The sequence below is a fragment of the Caretta caretta genome, chromosome 3 (assembly GCF_965140235.1).
Source record: "Caretta caretta isolate rCarCar2 chromosome 3, rCarCar1.hap1, whole genome shotgun sequence".
Taxonomy (NCBI): Eukaryota; Metazoa; Chordata; order Testudines; family Cheloniidae; genus Caretta; species Caretta caretta.
The window spans coordinates 906522-930657 of record NC_134208.1 but is presented as its reverse complement, the minus strand read 5'-3'; the positions used below and the strand labels follow the sequence as shown (position 1 = coordinate 930657).

Below are 24136 nucleotides of genomic sequence, written 5' to 3'. Positions count from 1 at the left end.
CCCTGGGGGCAGGCCGGGAGGGGGGCCGGGTACCCTGAGAGGAACCCGGGGGGCGGGGCCGGTTCCCCTGGGGGCGGGGCTTGGTACCCTGAGAGGAACCCATGGGGGCGGGGCTGGTTCCCCTGGGGCCAGGCTGGGGGGCCTGGGTACCCTGAGAGGAACCCGGGGGGCAGGGCTGGTTCCCCTGGGGGCAGGCTGGGAGGGGGGGGCTGGGTACCCTGAGAGGAACCTGTGGGGGCGGGGCCATTCCCCTGGGGGCAGGCCGGGGGGGGGGGCGGTTCCCCTGGGGCCAGGCTGGGGGGCCTGGGTACTCTGAGAGGCACCCGTGGGGGCAGGGCTGGTTCCCCTGGGGGCAGGCCGGGAGGGGGGGGCTGGGTACCCTGAGAGGAACCTGCGGGGCGGGGCCGTTCCCCTGGGGGCAGGCAGAGGCGGGGGCTGGGTACTCTGAGAGGAACCTGTGGGGGCGGGGCCATTCCCCTGGGGGCAGGCCAGGGGGGCGGTTCCCCTGGGGCCAGGCCCGGTTGGGGCTGGGTACCCTGAAAGGAACCCATGGGGCAGGGCTGGTTCCCCTGGGGGCAGGCTGGGTGGGAGGCTGGGTACCCTGAGAGGAACCCATGGGGCGGGGCCGGTTCCCCTAGGGGCAGGCCGGGGCGGGGCCGGGTACTCTGAGAGGAACCCGTGGGGCGGGGCCGGTTCCCCTGAGGACAGGTGGGGGCCCATGCAGTGCAGCTCTGGTCCTGTCCCCCAATCACGCAGTTCCAGCAGGCAGCCGTGAGATCAGCAGGGTTTATTGAGGGTCCGTGCAGCCCCCATTCCCCCACTACTGCTCCACGTTCTTGACACGCAGCACGACGGGCACCGAGGTGCACGGGATCATGCCCAAGTCCGTGATCACCAGGTCCACCAGCTCCGGGGGGGTCACGTCATAGACCAGATTGAGAAGGCGCAGGGATGAGTTCTCCTTCCAGTTACGCAGCTGGGCTCCTCCCTTCCCAGGCATGATCAGGTCATCGGGGTCATCTATAGAGACATGCTACAGGGTCAGGCATGGGAGGAGCTGCTTGGCACGGGGATAGCTCCCCATGACTTCCCTGACTGGCCGGAGGAACCGGCTAGCACTCGGACAGCCCCCCAGCCAAAGGAGCTGGCTGGCACCACACAGCCCCTCCCTGCCCCCCATGACTTCCCCGACTGGCCAGAGGAGGATGCAGTGCTGGGACGTGCCATACACTGGTCAGTCTGGCTGCACGGTGGCCAGCAGCTGCTCTGAGGGGAGCGGAACCCACGGCACGGGAGGACGCAGGGCACGTACCCAGCTCGTTGGAGACAAAGGAGTCCGTCTGCACCCGCTCACAGAACTTGTAGGTCTCGCAGCACACCAGCACAGGCACGTTGTAGGCCTTGGACACCAGCGCGATCTGGGACGTCCCCACCCGGGACATGACGGAGCCGTTGGCCAGCAGTGCGTGAGCCCCCAGCAGCACCTTGGAGACCTGCGGGGGGAGCACGTCAACTAGCACCAATCTACGGCTGTAGCAGGCCCTGCCTCCATCACCCTAGCAATGCCCTTCCCCTCAGCACAGCTGCCTGCTCACCTCGGGCAGCACGTAGGAGATGGCGCTGATCATGACGTAGGTGCAGCGGATGCCCTTGCGCACCAGCCTGCGTAGTGTGTCTCGGCCCTCCAGCCGCGGCCGGCTGTCCACCACAATCACCCGGAAGGCACAACCGTTGGCATAGGCGTCACACAGTGTGCGGTTCACTAAGGAGGAGCTGACAGGACACCACAAGTGAATTCATGGAGCTTAAGGCAGGAAGGGACCATCTAGACTAATTGGCATATCATGGTTTTGGTAATTAAATATTCATGGTAAATAGGCCCAATGGCCTGTGATGGGTTTTTAGATGGGGTAAGATCCAAGTTACCCGGGAAAGAATTTTCTGTAGTATCTGGCTGATGAATCTTGCCCATATGCTCAGGGTTTAGCTGATCGCCATATTTGGGGTCGGGAAGGAATTTTCCTCCAGGGCAGATTGGAAGGCCCTGGAGGTTTTTCACCTTCCTCTGTAGCATGGGGCACGGGTCACTTGCTGGAGGATTCTCTGCTCCTTGAGGTCTTCAAACTACAATTTGAGGACTTCAATAGCACAGATATAGGTGTGAGGTCTTTTTTAGGAGTGGTGGGTGAAATTCTGTGGCCTGCATTGTGCAGGAGGTCAGACTAGATGATCATAATGGTCCCTTCTGGCCTAAATATCTATGAATCTATGAATCTATGAATCACAGGTCAGAGAAATTCATCCAGTTACCCCGACACTGAGCCCAATAACATGCGTTAGGCTAACGCACACTCAGAACGGCAGCCAGTCTGGATCTGAAGCCATCGACAGAGGGAGACTCCACCCCTGCCCTTGGCAGTTTGTCCCAAGAATTCATAACCCTCCTGGTGAGAATTTTGTGCCTTCTTTCTAGTTTGGATTTGTTGGGCTCCAGCTTCCAGCCATGGGTTCTTGTTCTGCCTTTCTGCACTAGATTGAAGAGCCCTCACTGTTCTCCCCCCGGTGAAGGTGCTGTAATGACACTGTAACGAAGTCACCTCTCACTTTTCTTACTGAACTAAACAGATCAAACTCTTTAAAGCTCATTCTGCTTCATTCCAAATACTGAACAGAAATATTTATTGAACAGTTCTGCCTTTTCCACATCATTAACAATATTACCAAAATCTCCATCTAGTAATGGGCCTGCACCATTGCTTGGATTTCTTCTGTTCCTGATATATTTGAACTCCTTATTATCCTTACCCCTGACAGCCATTGATTTTTCCCTGAGGTCTTTAGCCTCCCTTATCAATTTTTTACACTTCTTAGCTTCTAGTTTATATCAATTACTATTTATTTCCCATTTGTTATATGTTGCTTTTTTATTTCTTACTGCAACCTTCACTTCCCCACTGATTCAGGATGGGCTTTTAGGCACAGTTGTTCTCTTCTGCGATTGTGGAATCATGGATTTTTAGTTATCTAAATAATTTATCTTAAAGAACACCTGATTTCCATTCACATTTTTCTGTATACATTTTCCTTCCAGTCAACTTTGCTCATGGGCATTAGCCTTTGGAAGTATCTGTATTTTTGGTTGGGACTGTCCAGTTTGCCCACAGTGAACATAAGGAAGGCTCCTCCACCCTGGGCCAGATCATCTGCACAGGGAAACCCCCTCCTCCATACCATCCATACACCAGGATGACATCACGGTCACTGATCTTCTCGAAGGCATATTTGGAGATAGCTTCGGCTGCCAGATGGATCTTCTCCCTCACGTATCCTTCGATGCTGCCCTGCAGTTTCCCCTTCGCCTGGGGAGAGGCAGTGACAGTCACACTGGGGCCTGAGAGCCCTGACATCTTTCCCTCCGGCTCATCCCACAGCTGGCCATGCTCCACATTCCTACCAGGAGGGAGCACTCCCATCCCACCTACCCAGGGTGCCCTGACTGGGCCTAGCAGCCGCAGGCCCCCAGCACGTGGTTTGGGAGAGCCCCTCCGCACTGGAGGAGGAAGGGAAGGGAACGGGTCTGTGCTGTACAATTCAGCCAGGGCAGCTCCCATTCCCCCATCCCATCCTCATGAGCAGGAGCCAGGATGCACTGCATGGCACAGGCCTTACCCTGAGTCCAAAGGACCCATCACCCCACAGGGCTGGAGAGGAAACCCAGGGGGGTTACTCCCTCCAGCAGGGAATAGGCTGGCTCAGAGCCACTGCCATTCCTGTAGCACCTGCCAGCTATGAGGCTCCAAAGCACTCTCCCACCACCCCACCCATATGGAAGTGCAGTCCCCTCTGGGACGGAACTGGGCACCAGTAACAGCCACACAGAAATGCTGCAAAATAGATGAGAACAGCAGGTGAAGGAGGATCCTCTATGAAACAACTGCAGGGGGTTAGCTCAGCTCAACATAAACTACCTGGGCTTGAATTTGGCCAGGCCACAGGAGCTAACACTCCAACTCTGACAGACAGCAAGTGGCAAGGATCTTTAATATGGTCGGTCAGGCCTTTGCCATCTGAGTGGGACAGAGCCCTCTACAACCGCACTGGGGCCAGCGCTGACTGCAGGGGGGAATGTTCCCTGCAGCACAGCACCCGTAGCTCTGCATCGGGGCCAGACCTGACTGCAGGGGGGAATGTTCCCTGCCGAGTCCCCTGCCCGTTTCCCTGCAGCACACTGCTCGTAGCTCTGCACTGGGGCCAGCGCTGACTGCAGGGGGGAATGTTCCCTGGCGAGTCCCCTGCCCGTTTCCCTGCAGCACACTGCTCGTAGCTCTGCACTGGGGCCAGCGCTGACTGCAGGGGGGAATGTTCCCTGGCGAGTCCCCTGCCCGTTTCCCTGCAGCACACTGCTCGTAGCTCTGCACTGAGGCCAGCGCTGACTGCAGGGGGGAATGTTCCCTGGCGAGTCCCCTGCCCGTTTCCCTGCAGCACAGTGCTCGTAGCTCTGCACTGGGACCAGCGCTGACGGCAGGGGGGAATGTTCCCTGCCGAGTCCCCTGCCCGTTTCCCTGCAGCACAGTGCTCGTAGCTCTGCATTGGGGCAAGCGCTGACTGCAGGGGGGAATGTTCCCTGCCGAGTCCCCTGCCCGGCTCCCTGCAGCACAGCGCCCGTAGCTCTGCACTGGGGCCAGCGCTGACTGCAGGGGGGAATGTTCCCTGCCGAGTCCCCTGCCCGGCTCCCTGCAGCACAGCGCCCGTAGCTCTGCATCGGGGCCAGACCTGACTGCAGGGGGGAATGTTCCCTGCCGAGTCCCCTGCCCAGCTCCCTGCAGCACAGCGCCCGTAGCTCTGCACTGGGGCCAGCGCTGACGGCAGGGGGGAATGTTCCCTGCCGAGTCCCTTGCCCGGCTCCCTGCAGCACAGCGCCCGTAGCTCTGCACTGGGGCCAGCGCTGACTGCAGGGGGGAACGTTCCCTGCCGAGTCCCCTGCCCGTTTCCCTGCAGCACAGCGCCCGTAGCTCTGCACTGGGGCCAGCGCTAACTGCAGGGGGGAATGTTCCCTGCCGAGTCCCCTGCCTGGCTCCCTGCAGCACAGTGCCCGTAGCTCTGCATCGGGGCCAGCGCTGACGGCAGGGGGGAATGTTCCCTGCCGAGTCCCCTGCCCGGCTCCCTGCAGCACAGCGCCCGTAGCTCTGCATCGGGGCCAGACCTGACGGCAGGGGGGAATGTTCCCTGCCGAGTCCCCTGCCCGGCTCCCTGCAGCACAGCACCCGTAGCTCTGCATCGGGGCCAGACCTGACGGCAGGGGGGAGTGTTCCCTGGCGAGTCCCCTGCCCGGCTCCCTGCAGCACAGCACCCGTAGCTCTGCATCGGGGCCAGACCAGACGGCAGGGGGGAGTGTTCCCTGGCGAGTCCCCTGCCCGGCTCCCTGCAGCACGGCGCCCGTAGCTCTGCATTGGGGCCAGACCTGACGGCAGGGGGGAATGTTCCCTGCCGAGTCCCCTGCCCGGCTCCCTGCAGCACAGCGCCCGTAGCTCTGCATTGGGGCCAGACCTGACGGCAGGGAGGAGTGTTCCCTGGCGAGTCCCCTGCCCGGCTCCCTGCAGCACAGCACCCGTAGCTCTGCATCGGGGCCAGACCTGACTGCAGGGGGGAACGTTCCCTGGCGAGTCCCCTGCCCGGCTCCCTGCAGCACAGCGCCCGTAGCTCTGCATCGGGGCCAGACCTGACGGCAGGGGGGAATGTTCCCTGGCGAGTTCCCTGCCCGGCTCCCTGCAGCACAGCGCCCGTAGCTCTGCATCGGGGCCAGACCTGACTGCAGGGGGGAATGTTCCCTGCCGAGTCCCCTGCCCGGCTCCGGGCAGCAGGAGAAAGAGGAAGTTGTTGACTCAAATGCAGAGCTGTGTGAAATGGGGGACAGGGTGCGGAGGAGGCGGGAGCCAAGGCAGGAGGGGGAACACGCCAGGTTGAGGGGTGGATATAGGCAGAGGGAGACAGAGGCAGGATACTCTTGAACTTGAGTCCCCCGTCTCTTCATTCATCTGTGATCAGCCAGCAGCAGGAAATCCACCGGCAATGGGAGTCTCATCCCCTGTAGCGCTGGGGCAGAGAGCACCCTGCGAGCTGTTACACCCCTGCTGGGGCGGTGGTTCTGCGAGATGCTGGGTGTAGGCAGTGCCGGTCCCTCTGGACGTAGCCAGGCGCCTCGTGCACATGGGATGTAACGTTTTAATAGCCATGTGCCTCAGGGCTACACATGCACCCCAGCCCCCTTCCTGCTCCCGTGCCACGGGAGGGGGGCAGGGCGGCTGTGACGGTCCCTCGCAGCTCGAAGCCCCTGGTAGCTAAGGGCTCTGAAAGCAGGGACAGAGGGTGGGTCATGGGATCCACACGGACTGCATCATCGCGAAGCACCCCAGCTCCGGCCCAGTAAGTAACCGGTCTCTCCGAGCACAGGCCAGCATGGAGCCCGCTGCTGGTGACTGTCAAGCAGTGCCCCTCACGGCGGGGGAATGAAGGGCTCCAGCTGGCCAGGACTAGAGGACCTGGCTCAGACCGGGCATAGGGTTTGGCAAGGTCCGCGGGTTACATGCAGGTCCCTGATCCTGGCGCGTGTCTGAAGCAGACGGAAGAGCTGCCTGGGCTCTGAAGGAGAGCGCCAGCGTGTTCGGTGGGGAGGCGCACCAGCCAGCTGGTAACGCAGCCAGGGACAGCCTGTGATCCACTTCGATATTCTTCATGAAGAGATGGCTTGGTCCAGTGCTCTGGCAATAAATGGATGGGGGAGTCGGAATGGTTTGGTCAATACAACAAAGCAAAGCATCACGCGTGTGGTTTCTTTTCTCCTGGCACCGAGTGCGGCAGGGGGAGGAAGTCTGGCAGTGGACTGGCTCATTCAGATGGAAATCTGAGACCAACTCAGCTGTGAACATCAGCTAAGGGCTCAGCACACCTTGCCCACAGGGAGGCTCGACAATATGTCCCTGAAGTCACAGCCACTAGCAAGACCAACTTCAGAGTGAGGTGGTGCAGGGAACGTCCTGAGAGCGGCTCGAACGGAGGTACCACGACTCTCAGGAGGACTGAATGGAGGTCCCAGACAGAGGCAGGTTCTCTGATCAACGCAGGAGTCCCTTGGAAATCTCGATACTGGGGAGAGGGGTGTGTGAAAAGACCAGGCACAACCGCACAGATGGGCAAGCTGAAATGCTGCGAGGGGCGCGTTAACAGAGCGAAGTGAAGGCCAGCCTGCTTCCAGTGTAACAGGGAGTCCAGGATCTTTGGTACTGAAACTTGGGCTCAGAACAAATTGGGCTGGGCTGCCACATTGAGACCACCTTCCACTTAGATGAGTCCATCGGTCTGGCAGATATTTTCCTGCATTCGATCAGGATTTCCTAGGCCCAGAGGGAACAGTGCCTACCCGCAGCACTGAGTCAGCCCACAGCCAATATCAGGTGCAGCGACCACAGGTCTGGATGCAGCAGCTGGCCACAGTGCTGCGAGATCAGGTCCAGGAGCTGGATCGGCGGCTTGACAGACATTTGTCACAGGGCTGTGAGCCACAGCTGTCTTGCCCGACAGGGCAATGAGACGGACTGTGGGAGATCACCATGGGAATCGGGGACCAGGTGGAACGGGGTGCAGCAGGCTGTTCCACTGCAGGAGGACGAGCTCTGGGGACAATCCTGGGCTCAGTCCTTCTTGGGAGCCAAAGTTCTGAGCGTCAGCATCGTCCGTGGTGGCGAAGGGGCTGCTCACAGACTGCTCACGAAACCCTCTGGGTTCTTGCTGGCTGCCATGGGGGATGGTAGGGCCAGCGGCGTCACCTTGTTTGGATGGCGTCGAGTCCAGACCCTGACGGCCTCCGGACGTGTGAGGAGCAGGCCTCCCCTTTTCGATGCTGGGTGTGTCATGCAGGAAGCTCTGCAGGGCTGAATTCCAGTGGACAGGGAGGAATGTCACACCGGCCTGAGCTCCAAGACATTCCCTCCATGCCAGCCGGGGACCAAGTCCCGTGAATCTGTAAGTGACCCAAGTGAGGCCCCAGCCTGAGACATTCGTGATCAGTGTCTTCATCGGTGAGGGGATGGAAAGGGCAACCCTTTCCAAGTGTGTGTGGGGCCCAAGCACCGGCAGCTCTGCCGCGACATGCTGGGGCAGACACGTCCCTGCTATCTGAAGGCTCAGTAGAGACGAGACTGACCTGATCCAGACTCAGAGGGACCGCAGCTGGCGTCTGGCACGAGACTTCCTGAGCATGCATGCTAACATGCGAGCTAGCGCTGCCAGCCATGGCTGTCCTGGCCCCAGCCATGAAGAGTGAGTCCCTGCCGTGCTGGAGCCCACCCTTGGTCATGCATGACTTTTCTGGCTGGCGTCGACAAGGCTCCCGTGAACGCTGTGCCCAGGAGGGTGAGACATTACTGTTAGGATCAAGGCCTCTTTGTTAGCCTGAGAGAGAATTTGGGGTTTGATCTTTGATATTCTAACTAACATGTGTGAACAAAGACGCTGTGTGTTGCATCTGCCCGCTATCGATGGGGTTTATTGCACAATGTGAAAAGACAAGGAAGAGAGGTAAAGTGTTGCTGGGTATGGTGGGAGTTTAATGTAGGAGCATACACTTGAAGGCTGCCCGACTCCTCTCCCAAGCCAAGGTTAAGCAACTGGTCAGGAGGGGCAAGGGGAATTGTGTGCGTGCGGGGGGCATAAGAAACACTAAAAGCCAAAGAAATAGTGACCCTGCCCAAAACACAACTTCACTCCCTACCCTTCCCAAGAGGTGGTACTGAAGCCCCCAGACTCAAGGCCCCCCAAGACAGAATATGATCATAAGTTGTAAGGGGTGGGACTAGGACCGGGCACTACAGGTCAATTTGGGCCTGCTAAGAAGAAGGAGGGAAGGGAAAAAGGCTCTCCCAGTGTGCAGAGCTCTGGATATGCTTGCTTGATCAACCCCAATTAACATGGCATTGCCTGCACTTCGGACTCCTGGTCTTCTGTCTTCTGTCTGTGGGACAAGGGGCGGGGGAGCGGAGGGGAAGCCCCTAACAGTTATTAGTAATAGTTCACCAGTGGGGGGGACAGGGACAGAGCACGTTCCAAGCCTACTACTTCCGCCTGCTGCGACTTGCCTCCGAGCAGCAAGTCCGTAAGTGCCCTGACTTCTCAGGGGAGCCGCGACCAGCGTGAGGCATTTCCTGGAGACTCTCAGGGCCGCAGGGAGCCTGAATGGTAACGCTTTGATCCCCCACGAACATCTGGGTCTTCCTGTGGGCCAGCTGGGTGGCCGTGTCTTGAAGCCAGGAGCCATGCACCAGCCCTGGGCTGCAGAGGTGGAACCATGGAGGGAAGTGTTGCTGTCCTGAAGCAGTTCAGTCTCCTCTGGCCATGCATGAAACAAAAGCCCCCTTTCGTCTTCCAGAGACTACGTTCAGCATCCGTTGTCTGAGGTGAGATCGTCCCACGCTCAACGGAACGGGCAAGGCAGCCCCCAAAGACTGGCTCCTGATGGGACCTGCACTGGAGCCAAACACTCCCATCAAGTCTGCAGTGGGGAAGGGTGGGTGACAGAGGATATCACAATAGTTTTTACAACGGGTACCGTGGCTGCCTGCCCTGGGAGAAGAGGGGAGCCTGCTGCCTCAGTTGGGGTTTTCTGTAGGGCAGAGGTGGGCAAACTACGGCCCGCAGGACCATCCTGCCCGGCCCCTGAGCTCCTGGCCCGGGAGGCTAGCCCCCGGCCCCTCCCCCACTGTCCTCCCTCCCCCGCAGCTACGCTGCCGCATGGGCAGTGCTCTGGCTGGCAGGGCTGTGCGCTCATGTGGGGCGGCGCGTCTGCAGACATGCTGCTCTGAGTGGCCTGGTAAGAGGGTCGGGGCAGGGGGGTTGGATATGGGGCAGGGGGTCCTGGGGGGCAGTCAGGGGACAGGTAGCAGGGGGCAGTTGGATAGGGCAGAGGTTCGGGGCGGCAGGGGCAGGGGATGGGGAACAGGGAGGATTGGATAGGGGGTGGGGTCCCGGGGGCCCTGTCAGTGGGTGGGGGTGTGGATGGGGTGGGGCAATCAGGTGACAGGGGGAGTTGGATAGGAGGTGAGGTCCCGGGGGTGGTTAGGGGTGGGGGGTCTCGGGAGGGGGCGGTCAGGGGACAAGGAGCGGGGCGGGGTTTGGATGGGTGGGAGGTTCTGAGGGGGGCAGTCAGGGGGCGGGAAGTGGGAGGAGGGGGCGGGGGCCAGGCTGTTTGGGGGTCACAGCCTTCCCTACCCAGCCCTCCAGAAGTTTCGCACCCCGATGAGCCCTCGGGCCAAAAGGTTTGCCCACCCCTGCTGTAAGGGGTTGGTGTGTAGATTCTCAAGGTGGCTCTGAAGTCATCGAAGTGAGCACTGGGTCACTTCCTTTGTTGAAGAGCTCTATCCTCCCGAATGGGAGCCTCACATGGTGTCACGGATCCACCGGATTGACTGTGCTATGCTGTGGCCTTTCCTGAGAGCACCCCGTCAACGTGCCAGACCCCAAAGGGCCACCCTTTTCCACAAGGGTTGGCCGTGCACCCTCAACGCCTCCAACACTGAGCCTCCATGCTCCAGCACTCCTGCTTCTCACCATGAGCTCTACCCAGCCAGGCCAACTCAAGCAGAGCCCTGTTCAGAAACTTCCAGCCCCTCAGGGATCTTTGGGCACTACCTGCAGCAGCTCCAGGCAGCCTTTCCAAAGAGAGCTGGGTTCCCAGTCACCTGGACACAGCCTCAGGAGCCCTTCGGTTAGCAGAGAGAAACACAGGCTAAGACAGGGTTCAGACTGGCCAAGTGCCTCTTTTTCTGTGAGCTGAGCTCTTACCACAGCGGCCTCGCCTTCGCAGAGCCTGCTGAGTTCACCCCTGCCTCCTGCGAGAGCCACCTGCTGTTAAGTCTCCTTTGTTCAGAGGCTGGGATTCCCGCTGTCTTTCAAAATCACCCCTTGATACAGTCAGTTTCAGCCAGTCCTTCATGACCCATTCGCCTCCCCCTAGCCAATTCCACAGACACCTCCAGTCTCCTGCTCTGCTCCCGGGCCGCATTTGAGCCCTTCCCTAGTCACTGGCAGGCAGTTCCCGGGCAGTAAGTCACTGCTATGCCCCCCTTCAATAACTTCCCAGACGCATCACACACGGCATGCTGCATCTCTCCTGGCATTCCTGAGGCTGACAGGAGGCCCAGCTCCTGGTCAGAGCCATGGCCTGCGACCTTGTGGCCATGTCAGAGCCTGAACGGCTGCTCTGGCCACCTCTCATGACTCCTTTAAGTCCTCCTGGCACCCTGTGGCACTTCCAGCAGGACGGGGTCACCCTCTCCAGCCCCAGGAACTTAGATTTGGTGAACACCCCCAGCAGTCTGCCACCCAGCGCTGCAATGAAGCAGTTGAGGAGACCTCGCGCCTGCACACATCCAGTTTTGGGGGGGTCCTTGTCCATTTTGTCTATTTTGATTTTCCCACACTGCTGTAGTTACCCCACAATCCTGGGTTTGGGTGGGAGTCAAAGGGCTCCGTTTTTCAGAGGTCTCTGATCTGACTTCACCTGTTCAGAGGTAGGGTGGATAGTGACTGGACCCCCCGACTGGCTCCAGTGTGCTTTCTGTCACAGGTGGAACAGTTCTGACCAGGGCTGACGCAGTGAGGGAGTCAACATTTGTGAGATTCCTCTCGTATGGCCATCACTTGGATATCCAGGGTCTCCGCCATTGAGCCAGGACATGCTGGAACGCTTCCGTCATCAACTACTAGGCAAGGGCTGGTCTGACCGCCTCCTCCAGCAGAGGCTGGGGCTCCCAGGGTTTCTCCAGTGCTCTCCATCCTGGAGACGGTGGTCTGGAGACGGTGGTCTGGGCAGCGAAGCCACCGGGAAGAGCTCGATCTCCTTCTCCTAGACATCCCGGAGGGGATCTGCTGGGGAACATGTGGGATGATGAGCCGCACGGAGCCAGTGTAGCATGGTATACAGGTCAGCTCAAAGCCACTCTGGCCTCCTGTGAGAGGGGTCCCCGGTACCACCTCTAGGCCTCCGTCAGACAGACGCGGGGAGGCGTCTCTGCTTGGTGCTGGGAAGAAGGCACAGTTTGGTGAGGGTGACGAGGCACATTCCTCGGCCAGTGCCACAGGGGAGGCCTCTGCTCCAGCTCTGCACCAGCGGTGGCCCAGCAGGGATCCCAATGGTTCAGTGAGGGCATTCCCGGGGCACTCTGTCAGTGCCACGTGACTTAGCCCTGCTCTCCTGGCAGAGCGCGACGGCAGCCTGCCCTCTCCTCCCAACGGGGCGACGTCTCTGTGCTTGGAGTCGTGCCTGTCTCTGCTTGGCCCCACACTCCTGCCTGCTGCAGCGATGACAGTGTCTCTGCTGGCTCCGGCTCTGTTGGGGCCGGTGCCAAGGCAGTAGCCAGCCTTGGGCTGAGATAGCAGCAGGGGGTGCTGACAGCGCTGGGGCAAACAGCGTTGGTGTCACCCGTGCCGATTTGCTAAAGTTGTCTTGCTGCCCGGGCATGGGTCTGCTCGCAGGGCACGCGCTGAGGATTAGCCTGTGGGCTCCTTGGAGGGAGGTGGACATCTCCTCCAGGTCTGAGTGACACGCACGGACTGCTCGAGCAGGTGCATTTCAGCCACGCCTCCCTCGACTTGCAAGTCCTTACCCCCTGTGCACCTAATGGGGAAGTGGCTCTGCCCCAGGCAGAAAAGACATCAGCCATGTCTGTTGGCAGGGGACCGAGCCCCTAGCAGGAGGGGCTTGGCTTACACCCTGCAGGTTTAGAGTCTAACACATGGTCAGTGCAATGCGCTGCCTCCCGCTGCATGGGGGATGGACAGCAGAAATGTCCACAGGAGAGAGCGGAGCGACACGAAGAGCAGGTGAAGCAGCAGTTTGTCACCGAACTGGGTGTAGAAGAGGAGTCTGAAGGAAGGAGAAAGTCAGCAGGCGAGCGCTCGCCAGGCTCCTTATCTCTGGCACGGGTGGTCTGTAACTTCTGCCTGCTTCGAAACGTACAGTGGAAAGTAGGTCAAGTCATTTTCCATAAAGAATGTTATCAACAGATGCAAGAGAACCAGAGAGAGACGGGAGTAGCCTGCACCAAGAAAGCCATGCTGATCCAATCCAAGGAGTGTTGACCTTCTAATGGTTAGAAACAGAGATCAGGCCTAATTGGTGGACAAAATAACGAGGGGATGAGCTCTTCCCCTACGGCTCCCCTTGTGGGTCCTTCAAGAGACTTTGGGAGGGGGGGAGAAGACAGACAGAAGGATGGGGAGGAAGAACAGATGGTGACTACTCAACTGAGCTTCACCATCATGGCTGCTACCTCCACCATTTCCAGGGACCCTGGGCCTTGGTCATCCTGCCCTTAGAGGCGTCCTGACCAGAACAGGCCAGACAGAGATCCAGACAACATCGCCACCTCCACCGGCCATAGTCGAATCCCAGATACCACCTGGGATGAAGCGGGATTGGACTTTAACAGCAGCAGCAGCAGCTCCAGCTCATCGCAACGCACTTCTTTTCTGCCCATAACGACAGCCGATACCGTCGAGAGAGGGTCAAACAGCTGGGTGAATTTCCTTCTAAAACCCTCTCCGGCTACAGGGCAAGGGAACAAGGGATGCTGTTGGAAGGAAAGCCTGATTGAATGCTTTATATTTCAAACACTTTAACTGTTTGCCCTTCTTTTCTGTAGCTGTAATAGCAGGTGAACAGGCTGTTTAATGGGGTGTTTGCCCTGGTTCTGGGCAGGCTGAGGTCTCTGGATACCAACCCCTGCCCTGCCCCCGGTTCAAAACTGTTTAATGTTGGATGGTGGCTGGGTTCTGTTACCACCTTTGGCCCATTTGCTCCATCTAAATTAATACAACAGTGGCGCGAGGGAACCGAGGGAGGGCTGCTGACTCGGCAACCAAGCAAATGCCACTTTGATGTCAATATGTGCCATGTGAAGGCCCAGCCCCCATGGCCCCAGCGCTCCAGACGTCCCGACTAGACCTTGGGGCCTCTCACCACATGGAACATGTTAACACTGAGCAGCACTGGGTACAAGACAGCCCTTGTCAAAGAACTCTCACGCTACAAGATCACAATCCCTGGCACCACAAAGTGATTATCACTGTGGAAGAGGCAACCTTCCTCCACCCCAGGGCTCCACACCCAGTTCCAGACGTGTCACTTGTTATCAGACACCGCGAGCGCACTCCTTACCCTCCCAGAACCCCACTTCTCCAGCCCTACACAAACCCCAAAAAGGTTTTAGTTAAACTACAACAATTCAGCCCTCGGGAGTCTGAGCAGTTGTGGCCACAGGCAGAGAACTGGAGAGACCAAGGTGCCCCCAGGGCTGTGGCCCCTGCAGTGGCAGAGAACTGATCAGGTCAGACATGCCCAGATGATCCCAGCAGGCGATCCAAGCCCCACACTGCAGAGGGAGATGAAAAATCCCCAAGGCCCCTGCCAACCTGACCTGGGGAAAATTCCTTCCCGACCTCGAATCTATCCATCAATTTGACCCTGAGCCTGTGAGCAAGACCAGCAGCTGGGCACGTAGAAAGGATTCTCTGCACCACCCCAGAGCAATGGACCACCCTGCATAGTGTTCCATTTCCAGCAGTGGCCAGTCTCCGATGCTTTAGAGGAAGGCGAAAAAAACAGAATCCACCCTGCCACCTGTGCATTGAGGGGAAAATTCCTTCCTGACCCCCTGCAGGTCGGTGGCCGATGACACAAAGCATGAGATTTGAATATAGTCGCTGCCACAATGCAGAGCTGCAGGTGTTACGAGCGCACGGAAATCACTGCAGGCAGTCCTGTTCTGCTGCCTTCTCTGAGGATGCATCTACACGGCACCGCTCCTGGGGCAGCACGTAGGTTAAGGTAGGTACACGCTGGCTGCGTCCACACTGTGATGTGTAGCTGCACGTATCGGTAAAAGGCCCTGGCAGGTGGGAGGCAGCAGGGAGCTGCGGGAAACGTTCCCCACTGTAGGGAAAGATTCCTGCAACAGGGAGCTGCCGGAGCCTTCCCCCACGGCTTCCCAGCTGCCGGAGCCTTCCCGCACTGCCGGAGCCTTTCCCCACAGCTTCCCTGCTGCCGGAGCCTTCCCCCACTGCCGGAGCCTTCCCCCACAGCTTCCCTGCCGCCGGAGCCTTTCCCCATTGCTTCCCAGCCGCCAGCGCCTTTCCCCATTGCTTCCCAGCCGCCAGCGCCTTCCCCAGCTGCCAGAGCCTTCCCCAGCTCCCTCCCATCCACTTCCGGAGCCTCTCCCTGCAGCGGGGTAGGAGTCTAGCGGTGGGACACTACAATGCTAAGAACATCAGCATGGATGGGGTGCTGCGTGGGCGAGCCCAGCCGTGTAGGGTACGTGCCCCCGTGCGTACTCCCAGAGGTCAGGAGGGTCTGTATTCACCTGAGCAGAGCTCCCTGGCCGCAGTCCTAGTTATACCAGTGCTGGGGGCTGGCTGTGAATGTATTCTACACGCAGTGTGCAGTGCAGATGTACCCTGAAGTTCCTCTGGTCCTGATGACCCTACGTAACTCAGTGTCATCGGCACATTCTGCCCTTCACTGCTCCCCCAATTCCCATCATCAATAAATACATTAACGAGATCTAGTTCAGCACCTCAAGGCCTCCGTTTGCCTTCAGCCGTGATGGAAGGTGACCATTTACTCTACCCCGTGTCCTGTCTCCTAACCAGTTTCTGATCCCTGGCAGTACCTGCCTCAGCCCACAGCGACTTAGTGTCTTTACAGCCCCTTGAGCAGGCCCCTCCTGTAGCCTTGGTGAACCCACAGACCCCTCTGCAGGCTTCCTGCTCACCTCCTCCTCTCTCAGGGTGCTGGACAGGCCTGAGATCTCTTTCTTGAGGTACTTAATGGCATTGCCCATGCTGGCGGAGAGGGGCCGACACTGGTTCAGGAAACTGCAGAGAGGAGACAAACGCTGAGGGGCACGGACTGGAGCCAGATCTGGGGGGCAGGGAGCACTCAGTGCTGGGGGGGGCAGGCAGCACCCCCAGGGCGGGGGAGCACCTAGGCTCATTAATGGGGATTAGCAGCTTTTCAGCATCTGCAGAGAAGCCCCTGCCCAGTAATACCCAGCCTGGGCCTGGCGGGGAGCAGGAACAGCAGGCTGGGGGAGAATGGCAGCGCCAGTGGAGATGACCAGCCTGGACTGGGGGGGCCAGGGGAGAACCACAGGCACGGTACCCATATGAACTGCAGCCCCAAGAGCCCCTCCCTTGGAAGATCCTGCTGTCCCATCTCTCTCGGCCTCACCTGATGTAGGGCTTCAGCTTGGCCACCAGGTCTCTTGAGAGCTCCTCGCTGGGTGGCGTTGAGTAATCCCGGATCACCTGGAACAAGCAGGGCAAGAGACCATGACACCCAGGCACCGGGACAGGGTATCCCGGCTTGGCAGAGGAGTGGAGGGGGCAGGCAGCCGGGGCTCATCTAGGGAGAGCAGCAGGTACCCAGGCGTGTTAACTGGAAACATCTCCCAGGAGCAGGCATGGGCAGGGGGGACATGGAGAGAGACTGGGCTGGTGTGGGGCGGAGGTGGCGTACCCGAGCCCATGCTAGCTCAGAGTGCTGTCATGGGGCGAGGGGCAGGGCGAGCTGGGAGGGGGCAGCTGGGACAGGTTCTGAGGAGGCGGAGGAGAAGGGAGGTGCTGAGCTAGCAGTGAACTGGGCTGGGCTGGGCGGCGAGGTGATCAAATACAGGAAGATGAGAAGGAGGAGCTGGGAAGTGCAACGGAGGGACAGAGGGAAGGTTTTAGGGCCCGAGGAGCAGAAGAAAGCAGAGCTGGGTATGTGAACAGGCACTACCAGAGACGGGAGGGCATGGGAATAAAAACTACAGACGTGCTGGAGAAAGTATCAGGGAAAGATGCTTGGTGAAAAGGGAACTGATCACAAAGCAGATCCTGGAACCAGCAAACGAGAAGCCCGCCCTCCCCAGGCCTGCAGCGTATGGACTGAGCGTGACAGGTACTGAAGGAAATGCGCCCAATGGGCAGGTGAGGGCCCACTAGGTGCAGGAAGCCCGCTTGTGGATACACGCCGCGGGAAGAGATACAGCCGCAGGACAGCGATTCTAAGGAGAATGGCAAGCTGAAGAGAGGCAAAGAGCAGGACAGCCAGCGTGGAGCTGGACTTCCAGCCCAGGGGAGGAAAAGTTCATTCTCCGGAGTGACCCGGACTGTCGCTGATCCAGCTCCGTGTTCTTGGACAGCGTGAGGAAGAGCAGCGTGCGCGAGGCTAGCGAGTGGGGAACCAAAAGCTTATCGTCACAAGCAGTGAGTACTCGGTAACGGTCTAGGTATTTCTGCGCCTGGTACAGTGGTGGGGTTTTCCCTTATAAACTTTTAAAAATGTAAACGATCCGTTTTGTCTTGGTTTGCCTCTGCTCAGTTAGCACAGCCTGCCTCGCCGGTCACTGCAGAGGGGCATTGGCAGAGCGGGAGAGCAAGGCTTCCAGACGACGGGGGGGTGGGGCAGTGGAGGGTTGGGGTGCTTGGGGCTGGAGCACCGGCAGAGCTGGGGGGCGGGGCAGGGGGCACCCGCAGTGCTGTGGGGGGAGGGGGGCAGTTAGTCAGGCTCCGTGGCGGGCAGCTGCCAGCAGCCCCACCCGTTCTGCCCTCAGGCTGGGCTGCGGCACCATGCAGGGCCTGGCCTCACCAGCCTAGGGAGCCGGCACACGACAGACTGGCGCAGCTCGAGGGAGCGAGGGGCCCGGGTCCAGGCCCCGAGCCAGGGCAGGACGCTGCCTCTCAGCCTGCGCCCCTGGGGGGAGCCGGCACTGGTGCAGCGGGGGGTCAGCGGTACCTGTCTGAAGACTTGCAGCAGGGCGAGGCAGCGTGCATTGGAGCCGTTCAGCAGCCCCTGGGAGTACTGCAGGCCGAGCCGCACCACGGCGGGATGGATCGCCGTGGAGGGGATGCTGGGGACACAGGGCACAGATGAGAGGCCTTGGAGCTGGGAGGCTCCACCAGGGAGGACGGGGAAGGACCCTACGGCCCCCAGTGCTGGGTCACCTCCCCAGAGCTTCCATGGTGAGCCCCCAAGCGATCAACCTGTCAGTGAGAGGCACATGTGCCCTTCATGAACCAGGCCACCCCACACACACACACAGGGTATCCCCATCAGCTCCCCACAGGGCATCCCCATCACCCCGTAACCCCTGCGGACACCCAGGGCATCCCCATCACCTGCACACCCACCCAGGGCATCCCTGACACCCCATAACCCTCCCACACCCACCTAGGGCATCCCCATCACCTCCTCCCAAGGCATCCCCATCACCACCACACTCACCCAGCACATCCCCGTCACTCTGTAACCCCCACACACAACTAGGGCATCCCAGACACCCCCCTGCACACACCCAGGGCATCCCCATCAGCCCTGCACACACCCCCAGGGCATCGCCATCACCCCATAGCCCCCACACACACCTAGTGCATCCCCATCACCTCCCCCCAGCACATCCCCGTCACCCCCACACCGCATCCATGTCACCCCCTAACCTCCGCGCACACCCAGGGCATCCCCATCAGCCCTGCACACACACCCAGGGCATCCCCGTCACCCCATAATCCCCATGCACACCCAGGACATCCCTGTCACACACACTCGGGACATCCCCGTCACCCCATAACCCACCCAGGGCATCCCCGTCACGCCTCCTCCCCCCCCCACACACCTCCAGCACATCCCCATCACCCGGCCACGCACACACCTGGGGCATCACCCTTTGCCCCACACTTGTTCCAGGCCAGGGCTCCCTATTTGTCACATATTCCCCTAACCATCCAGGTTACCGCGTCCCCCAGACACCCCTACACACAGTAGTAGGGTGCCCCCCTCACCCCATACCCCTCCAACACACACTGGGTGCCCACTTCATTCCATATCACCACCACCCCACACACACACACACAGCCAGTACGTCCCCTGCCCCATACCCTCCCCACATGAGGCAAATGGGATATCCCGGCCAACCCACCCCAACTGGCCATGGCTCACCCTTCGCCCTGTAGCCCCACCGGGGCAGCAAGACCTGCCCCTGGGGTGGGCACACAGAGCTGGGCAGCCCACAGCAACAGGGCGTCGCCCCAGCTGGGGCTCACCAGCTTCCCCTCATCCAGGAAGGACACACGGAGGCCAGGCTGCGTGGGCACAGCCCAGCCCAAGAGCACAGGCTGCAGCAGACATCTTCACCAGCCTCAGGGCCGGGCGGGGAGCACAAACCTCATCTGCTGGGTCAGCGGCCTCTTCCGGCTGTACTGGTGCAAGTGGGAGAAGAGATTGACTTTGGCGCCATAGTCTGGCCTCAGAGGAACCTGGCACGGAAATTTCAGAGCACGCTGCTTCAGTGCAGGTCGGCAAAGGCCCTCTGCCAGACACAGCCTGCCCATGGCACACCCCCCACCCTGCCCTCTCCCCTACCAGGCACCGCCCACCTGCCCCTGCCCCCTCCCCCATGGGCACAGCCTGCCCATGGCACACACCCCACCCTGCCCTCTCCCCTACCAGGCACCGCCCACCTGCCCCTGCCCCCTCCCCCATGGGCACAGCCTGCCCATGGCACACACCTCCACCCCTGCCCCCAACCCCGCTGGGTGCCGCCCACCTGCCCCTGCCCCCCCCAGACACCACCCACCTGCCCCCTTCCCAGTGGGCACAGCCTGCCCATGGCACATCCCCCACCCCTGGCCTCACCCCTGCCAGACACCGCCCACCTTCCTCCTCCCCAGTGGGCACAGCTTGCCCCGGCGCACTCCCCACTCCTACCCCGCCAGGCACAGCCCCGACACCCCCTCGCTTGGCACAGCCAACCTGCCCATCAGGAGGTGAGCCAGCGATTAGGGCCTAAGTGTATGTAAAGGATCCATATACACATTGATATCACATGCTGCTTAGGAACCTACATGAACAAGCACCTGGCCAATGTAACCTATACAACGGGGGTGCCTGGGATTACCCTTTGGGGAGCAGTACCAAACACAGCCATTTGGCTTACCTGGAACCGTCCCTGATATCCAGGCACAGAACAGGGACGGGGCTACGACAGGTCACGACGGCCCCACCAAACAGAACCAGCGAGGCAGAGCCCCAAAGCCCCTGACCAGCATGGAGACAGGCTGGTTATCGTTAATAAGCAGATGAGTGAGTTCCCTCACTTGGCGTGAAGGGAGACCCTTAGTTTGGGTCACAGCCGAACGCACCAGGGAGGGAGCGGGCAGAGCCCCTGGGTATAACAGAATGCGCTGAGACGGAAGGATCTGCATCCACACACCTTGTCTGTACCCACAGCCACCCCACCCGCCTGCCCCGCCTCCGTTGCCACCCAGCCTGCCCCATGCCCCTATCTCCTGCCCCTGACCCCCACTGGGCACAGCCTTCTAGCCCACTACGCCCGCCCACCCCAGGCGTCCCCCTTCACGGAGACGAGACCACATGGCATGTGGCAGTGCCCGGGCACCCTGTACCTGCTGTCGTTCCAGCTTCTTCGCCAGTCTCCTCTGTGCTGCTGGGTCGTCCACCTGCACGTGGTCCGGTACCCGCTTCACCACTAGCAGGAGCAAGGAGAACAGGCTGAGCTGGGGGCTAGGGCATGACCCTAACACGGAGCCACCCAGGCACCGGGGGAGGGGCACAACCACACTCCACGGTGACCCAGGCATCCTGGAGGGGCGGAGGGCAACAAAGAGCATGGGGACCCGGGAAGGGGGTGGGGGACGAGGGCAAAAGCACAATCACAGCGACCTGGGCACAGGGGAGATGCAGCAGCACCATCCAGGGGGTGCTGAGCTAGACCCCCCCTCCCCGCCAGCTCATCCAGGGGATGCTGTGTCAGACCCCCTGCCAGCTCACCCAGCGGACACTGCTCTGGGCTCCCTGCCAGCTCACCCAGGGGATGCTGTGTCAGACCCCCTGCCAGCTCACCCAGCGGACACTGCTCTGGGCTCCCTGCCAGCTCACCCAGGAGGCGCTGAGCCAGAACCCCCACCAGCTCACCCAGCCCTACCCTGGGGGCACTGCCCCGGGCCACCCACCAGCTTACCCAGCCCACCCAGGAGGCGCTGCTTTGGACCCCGGGCGCTGCACCGCACCCCTTTGAGCCCACAATGCTGAGGGGAATGCCTTACTGGACTGGGGCTCGCTGGGTGGCAGCCTGGGCTTGGCCGGCGCAGCTGCCGGGGTCGACTCCACTTTCTTGGTTTGTTTCAGGGCGCGGTCAGCCTCCTGCTTGGCCCGGCGCTCTGCTCGCAGCTCTGCCTTGCTCTTCCCCACCGCCGGCTTCTCACTGCCAGCCAGGCCTTCGCTGGGCACTGGGGCCAGCATGGGGGGCGCAGCCCCTACAAGAGGAGAGACTGGTCAGCGTGCAGGAGCCTCCTGCACCCCCAGGATCCAAGGAGCGAGCCGGAGCCAGACAGAGCTCGAACCCCGGGGGTCGCTGCGGCTGGGCTGGGCGCTGGCTGCCCAGAACGGACTCTGCTGGAACCACTTCTCTGTGTGCCAGGCCACCGATACACCCGCCTGTCTGCCCGGGCTGGGTGCCCCTGCAGACGCTGGCAGTGGGGTGCTGCTCCCCCAGATGGGACACGTCTCCCCCAGGGTCTGTCCCAGACTCGCTGCCCAGGGCTCCCGGGGTGGGGCAGGGGGCTGCAGGCCCAAGGGCCCAGTCTCAGGAGGCGGTGAGACCACGTGGCTCACCCTGGGGGAAGAGCGAGACCCCGGGGCTCTGGGTCACTGCAGGCCCCTCCCAGGGCCTGCTCCCAGGCTGGGCCGTAGCCCGGCCCTGGGGGTCAGTGACAGGGGCGCGCTGAGAAGGGGCAGCCCCCCGCTGTACCTGGCGGCTGGCCCTGCGGGTGCCCAGGGAGGGAGGGCTCAGCTGGCTGCCCCTTCTCATCTCTCCGCTTCTTCTTCTGCTGCTTCTTCTCCTTCCGCAGCTGCAGCTTCTCCTCCTTGGAGAGCTCCTGGGCCTGGGGGGGGCCACAAGTCAGCCCGGCCCCCTGTGGGCAACCTGCCCCTCCCCCGGCTCTGGGGGCAGCCTGACCCTGCCCCCCACCGGCCGCCCAGCCCCCTCCTGCAGCCAGACCAACCCCCACCCCGGGGGCAGCCCCCCGCCGGCCCCCCAGCCCCCTCCTGCAGCCAGACCAACCCCCACCCCGGGGGCAGCCCCCCAGCCCCCTCCTGCAGCCGGACCAACCCCCACCCTGGGGGCAGCCCCCCGCCGGCCCCCCAGCCCCCTCCTGCAGCCGGACCAACCCCCACCCCGGGGGCAGCCCCCCGCCGGCCCCCCAGCCCCCTCCTGCAGCCGGACCAACCCCCACCCCGGGGGCAGCCCCCCAGCCCCCTCCTGCAGCCAGACCAACCCCCACCCCGGGGGCAGCCCCCCAGCCCCCTCCTGCAGCCGGACCAACCCCCACCCCGGGGGCAGCCCCCCGCCGGCCCGCTGGCCCCCCAGCCCCCTCCTGCAGCCAGACCAACCCCCACCCCGGGGGCAGCCCCCCGCCGGCCCCCCAGCCCCCTCCTGCAGCCGGACCAACCCCCACCCCGGGGGCAGCCCCCCAGCCCCCTCCTGCAGCCAGACCAACCCCCACCCCGGGGGCAGCCCCCCAGCCCCCTCCTGCAGCCGGACCAACCCCCACCCCGGGGGCAGCCCCCCGCCGGCCCGCTGGCCCCCCAGCCCCCTCCTGCAGCCAGACCAACCCCCACCCCGGGGGCAGCCCCCCGCCGGCCCCCCAGCCCCCTCCTGCAGCCGGACCAACCCCCACCCCGGGGGCAGCCCCCCGCCGGCCCGCCGGCCCCCCAGCCCCCTCCTGCAGCCAGACCAACCCCCACCCCTGGGGCAGCCCCCCAGCCCCCTCCTGCAGCCGGACCAACCCCCACCCCGGGGGCAGCCCCCCGCCGGCCGCCCAGCCCCCTCCTGCAGCCAGACCAACCCCCACCCCGGGGGCAGCCCCCCGCCGGCCCCCCAGCCCCCTCCTGCAGCCGGACCAACCCCCACCCCGGGGGCAGCCCCCCAGCCCCCTCCTGCAGCCAGACCAACCCCCACCCCGGGGGCAGCCCCCCGCCGGCCCGCTGGCCCCCCAGCCCCCTCCTGCAGCCAGACCAACCCCCACCCCGGGGGCAGCTCCCCGCCGGCCCCCCAGCCCCCTCCTGCAGCCGGACCAACCCCCACCCCGGGGCCCCTCACCTGTCCGTCTGAGGGCGTCTCGCGGCTCGGCAGGGGGCCGGCCCCTGAAACGGAAGAGCGGGGAGTGAGGGGGCTTGGGGGGCGAAACGGGGGGGCGATCGCGGGACGGTTCGGGGGGGCTCGCGGGGCGGTCGATCCCGGGGGGGCGGTTGGGGGGGCTGATCGCGGGGCCGATCCCATGGGGGTTCGGGAGGGCTCGCGGGGCGGTTGGGGGGGCCATCCCGGGGGGGCTCGCGGGACGGTTCGGGGGGGCTCGCGGGGCGGTTGGGGGGGCCATCCCGGGGGGGGCTCGCGGGACGGTTCGGGGGGGCTCGTGGGGCGGTTGGGGGGGCCATCCCGGGGGGGGCTCGCGGGGCGGTCGGGGGGCTCGATCCCGGGGGGGGCTCGCGGGGCGGTCGGGGGGGTCGATCCGGGGGGGGCTCGCAGGACGGTTGGGGGGGTCGATCCCGGGGGGGGCTCGCGGGGCGGTCGGGGGGGTCGATCCGGGGGGGGCTCGCAGGGCGGTTGGGGGGGTCGATCCCGGGGGGGGCTCGCGGGGCGGTCGGGGGGGCCATCCCGGGGGGGGGCTGGAGGAGGGGACCCCGGCCCGCCGCTCGCTCTCACCGCTCCGCCCGCCCCGCTCCGCCATCGCTGCCGCCTGCGCCGGGCCCGGCCGCTCACAGCGCCGCCCCCGGCCGGAGGGGGACCCGCGCCGCGGGAGGGGTGACCCCCCCCCCCGGCCGGCCGGGCTCTGGGGGTAAATCCCCCCCCCCCCCGGCCTCTGCGGGTAAATCCCCCCCCCCGGCCGGCTGGGCTCTGGGGGTAAATCCCCCCCCCCCGGCCTCTGCGGGTAAATCCCCCCCCCGGCCGGCTGGGCTCTGCGAGGTAAATCCGCCCCCCCCGCGGCCGGCTGGGCTCTGGGGGTAAATCCCCCTCCCCGGCCGGTCGGG

General features: G+C 62.6%; 1 protein-coding gene across 1 annotated transcript; it reads right to left on the bottom strand.

Annotated features, from left to right (window-relative positions):
• Positions 1-772: 772 nt before the first annotated feature.
• EIF2B4 (eukaryotic translation initiation factor 2B subunit delta) lies at positions 773-23882 on the bottom strand. The gene is made up of 13 exons (XM_075126246.1): positions 23811-23882; positions 23208-23251; positions 21858-21990; positions 21154-21363; positions 20494-20576; positions 19253-19344; positions 17828-17942; positions 16280-16356; positions 15822-15924; positions 3232-3359; positions 1596-1773; positions 1313-1493; positions 773-1020 (listed from the first exon to the last, which is right to left on the bottom strand). Exons 1-13 carry the CDS (start codon positions 23833-23835, stop codon positions 821-823), a joined length of 1569 nt encoding a protein of 522 aa, XP_074982347.1. The 5' UTR covers positions 23836-23882; the 3' UTR covers positions 773-820.
• Between the last annotated feature and the right edge of the window lie 254 nt (positions 23883-24136).

Excerpts from the sequence above, each read along its gene's own strand:
- EIF2B4 (XM_075126246.1), bottom strand. The coding sequence starts at position 23,835 with ATGGCGGAGCGGGGCGGGCGGAGCG. Across the intron at positions 15,925-16,279 it reads AAGCTGAAGCCCTACATCAG|TTTCCTGAACCAGTGTCGGC; the intron begins GTGAGGCCGAGA and ends TCCTCTCTGCAG. Across the intron at positions 1,494-1,595 it reads TCTCCTACGTGCTGCCCGAG|GTCTCCAAGGTGCTGCTGGG; the intron begins GTGAGCAGGCAG and ends CTCCCCCCGCAG.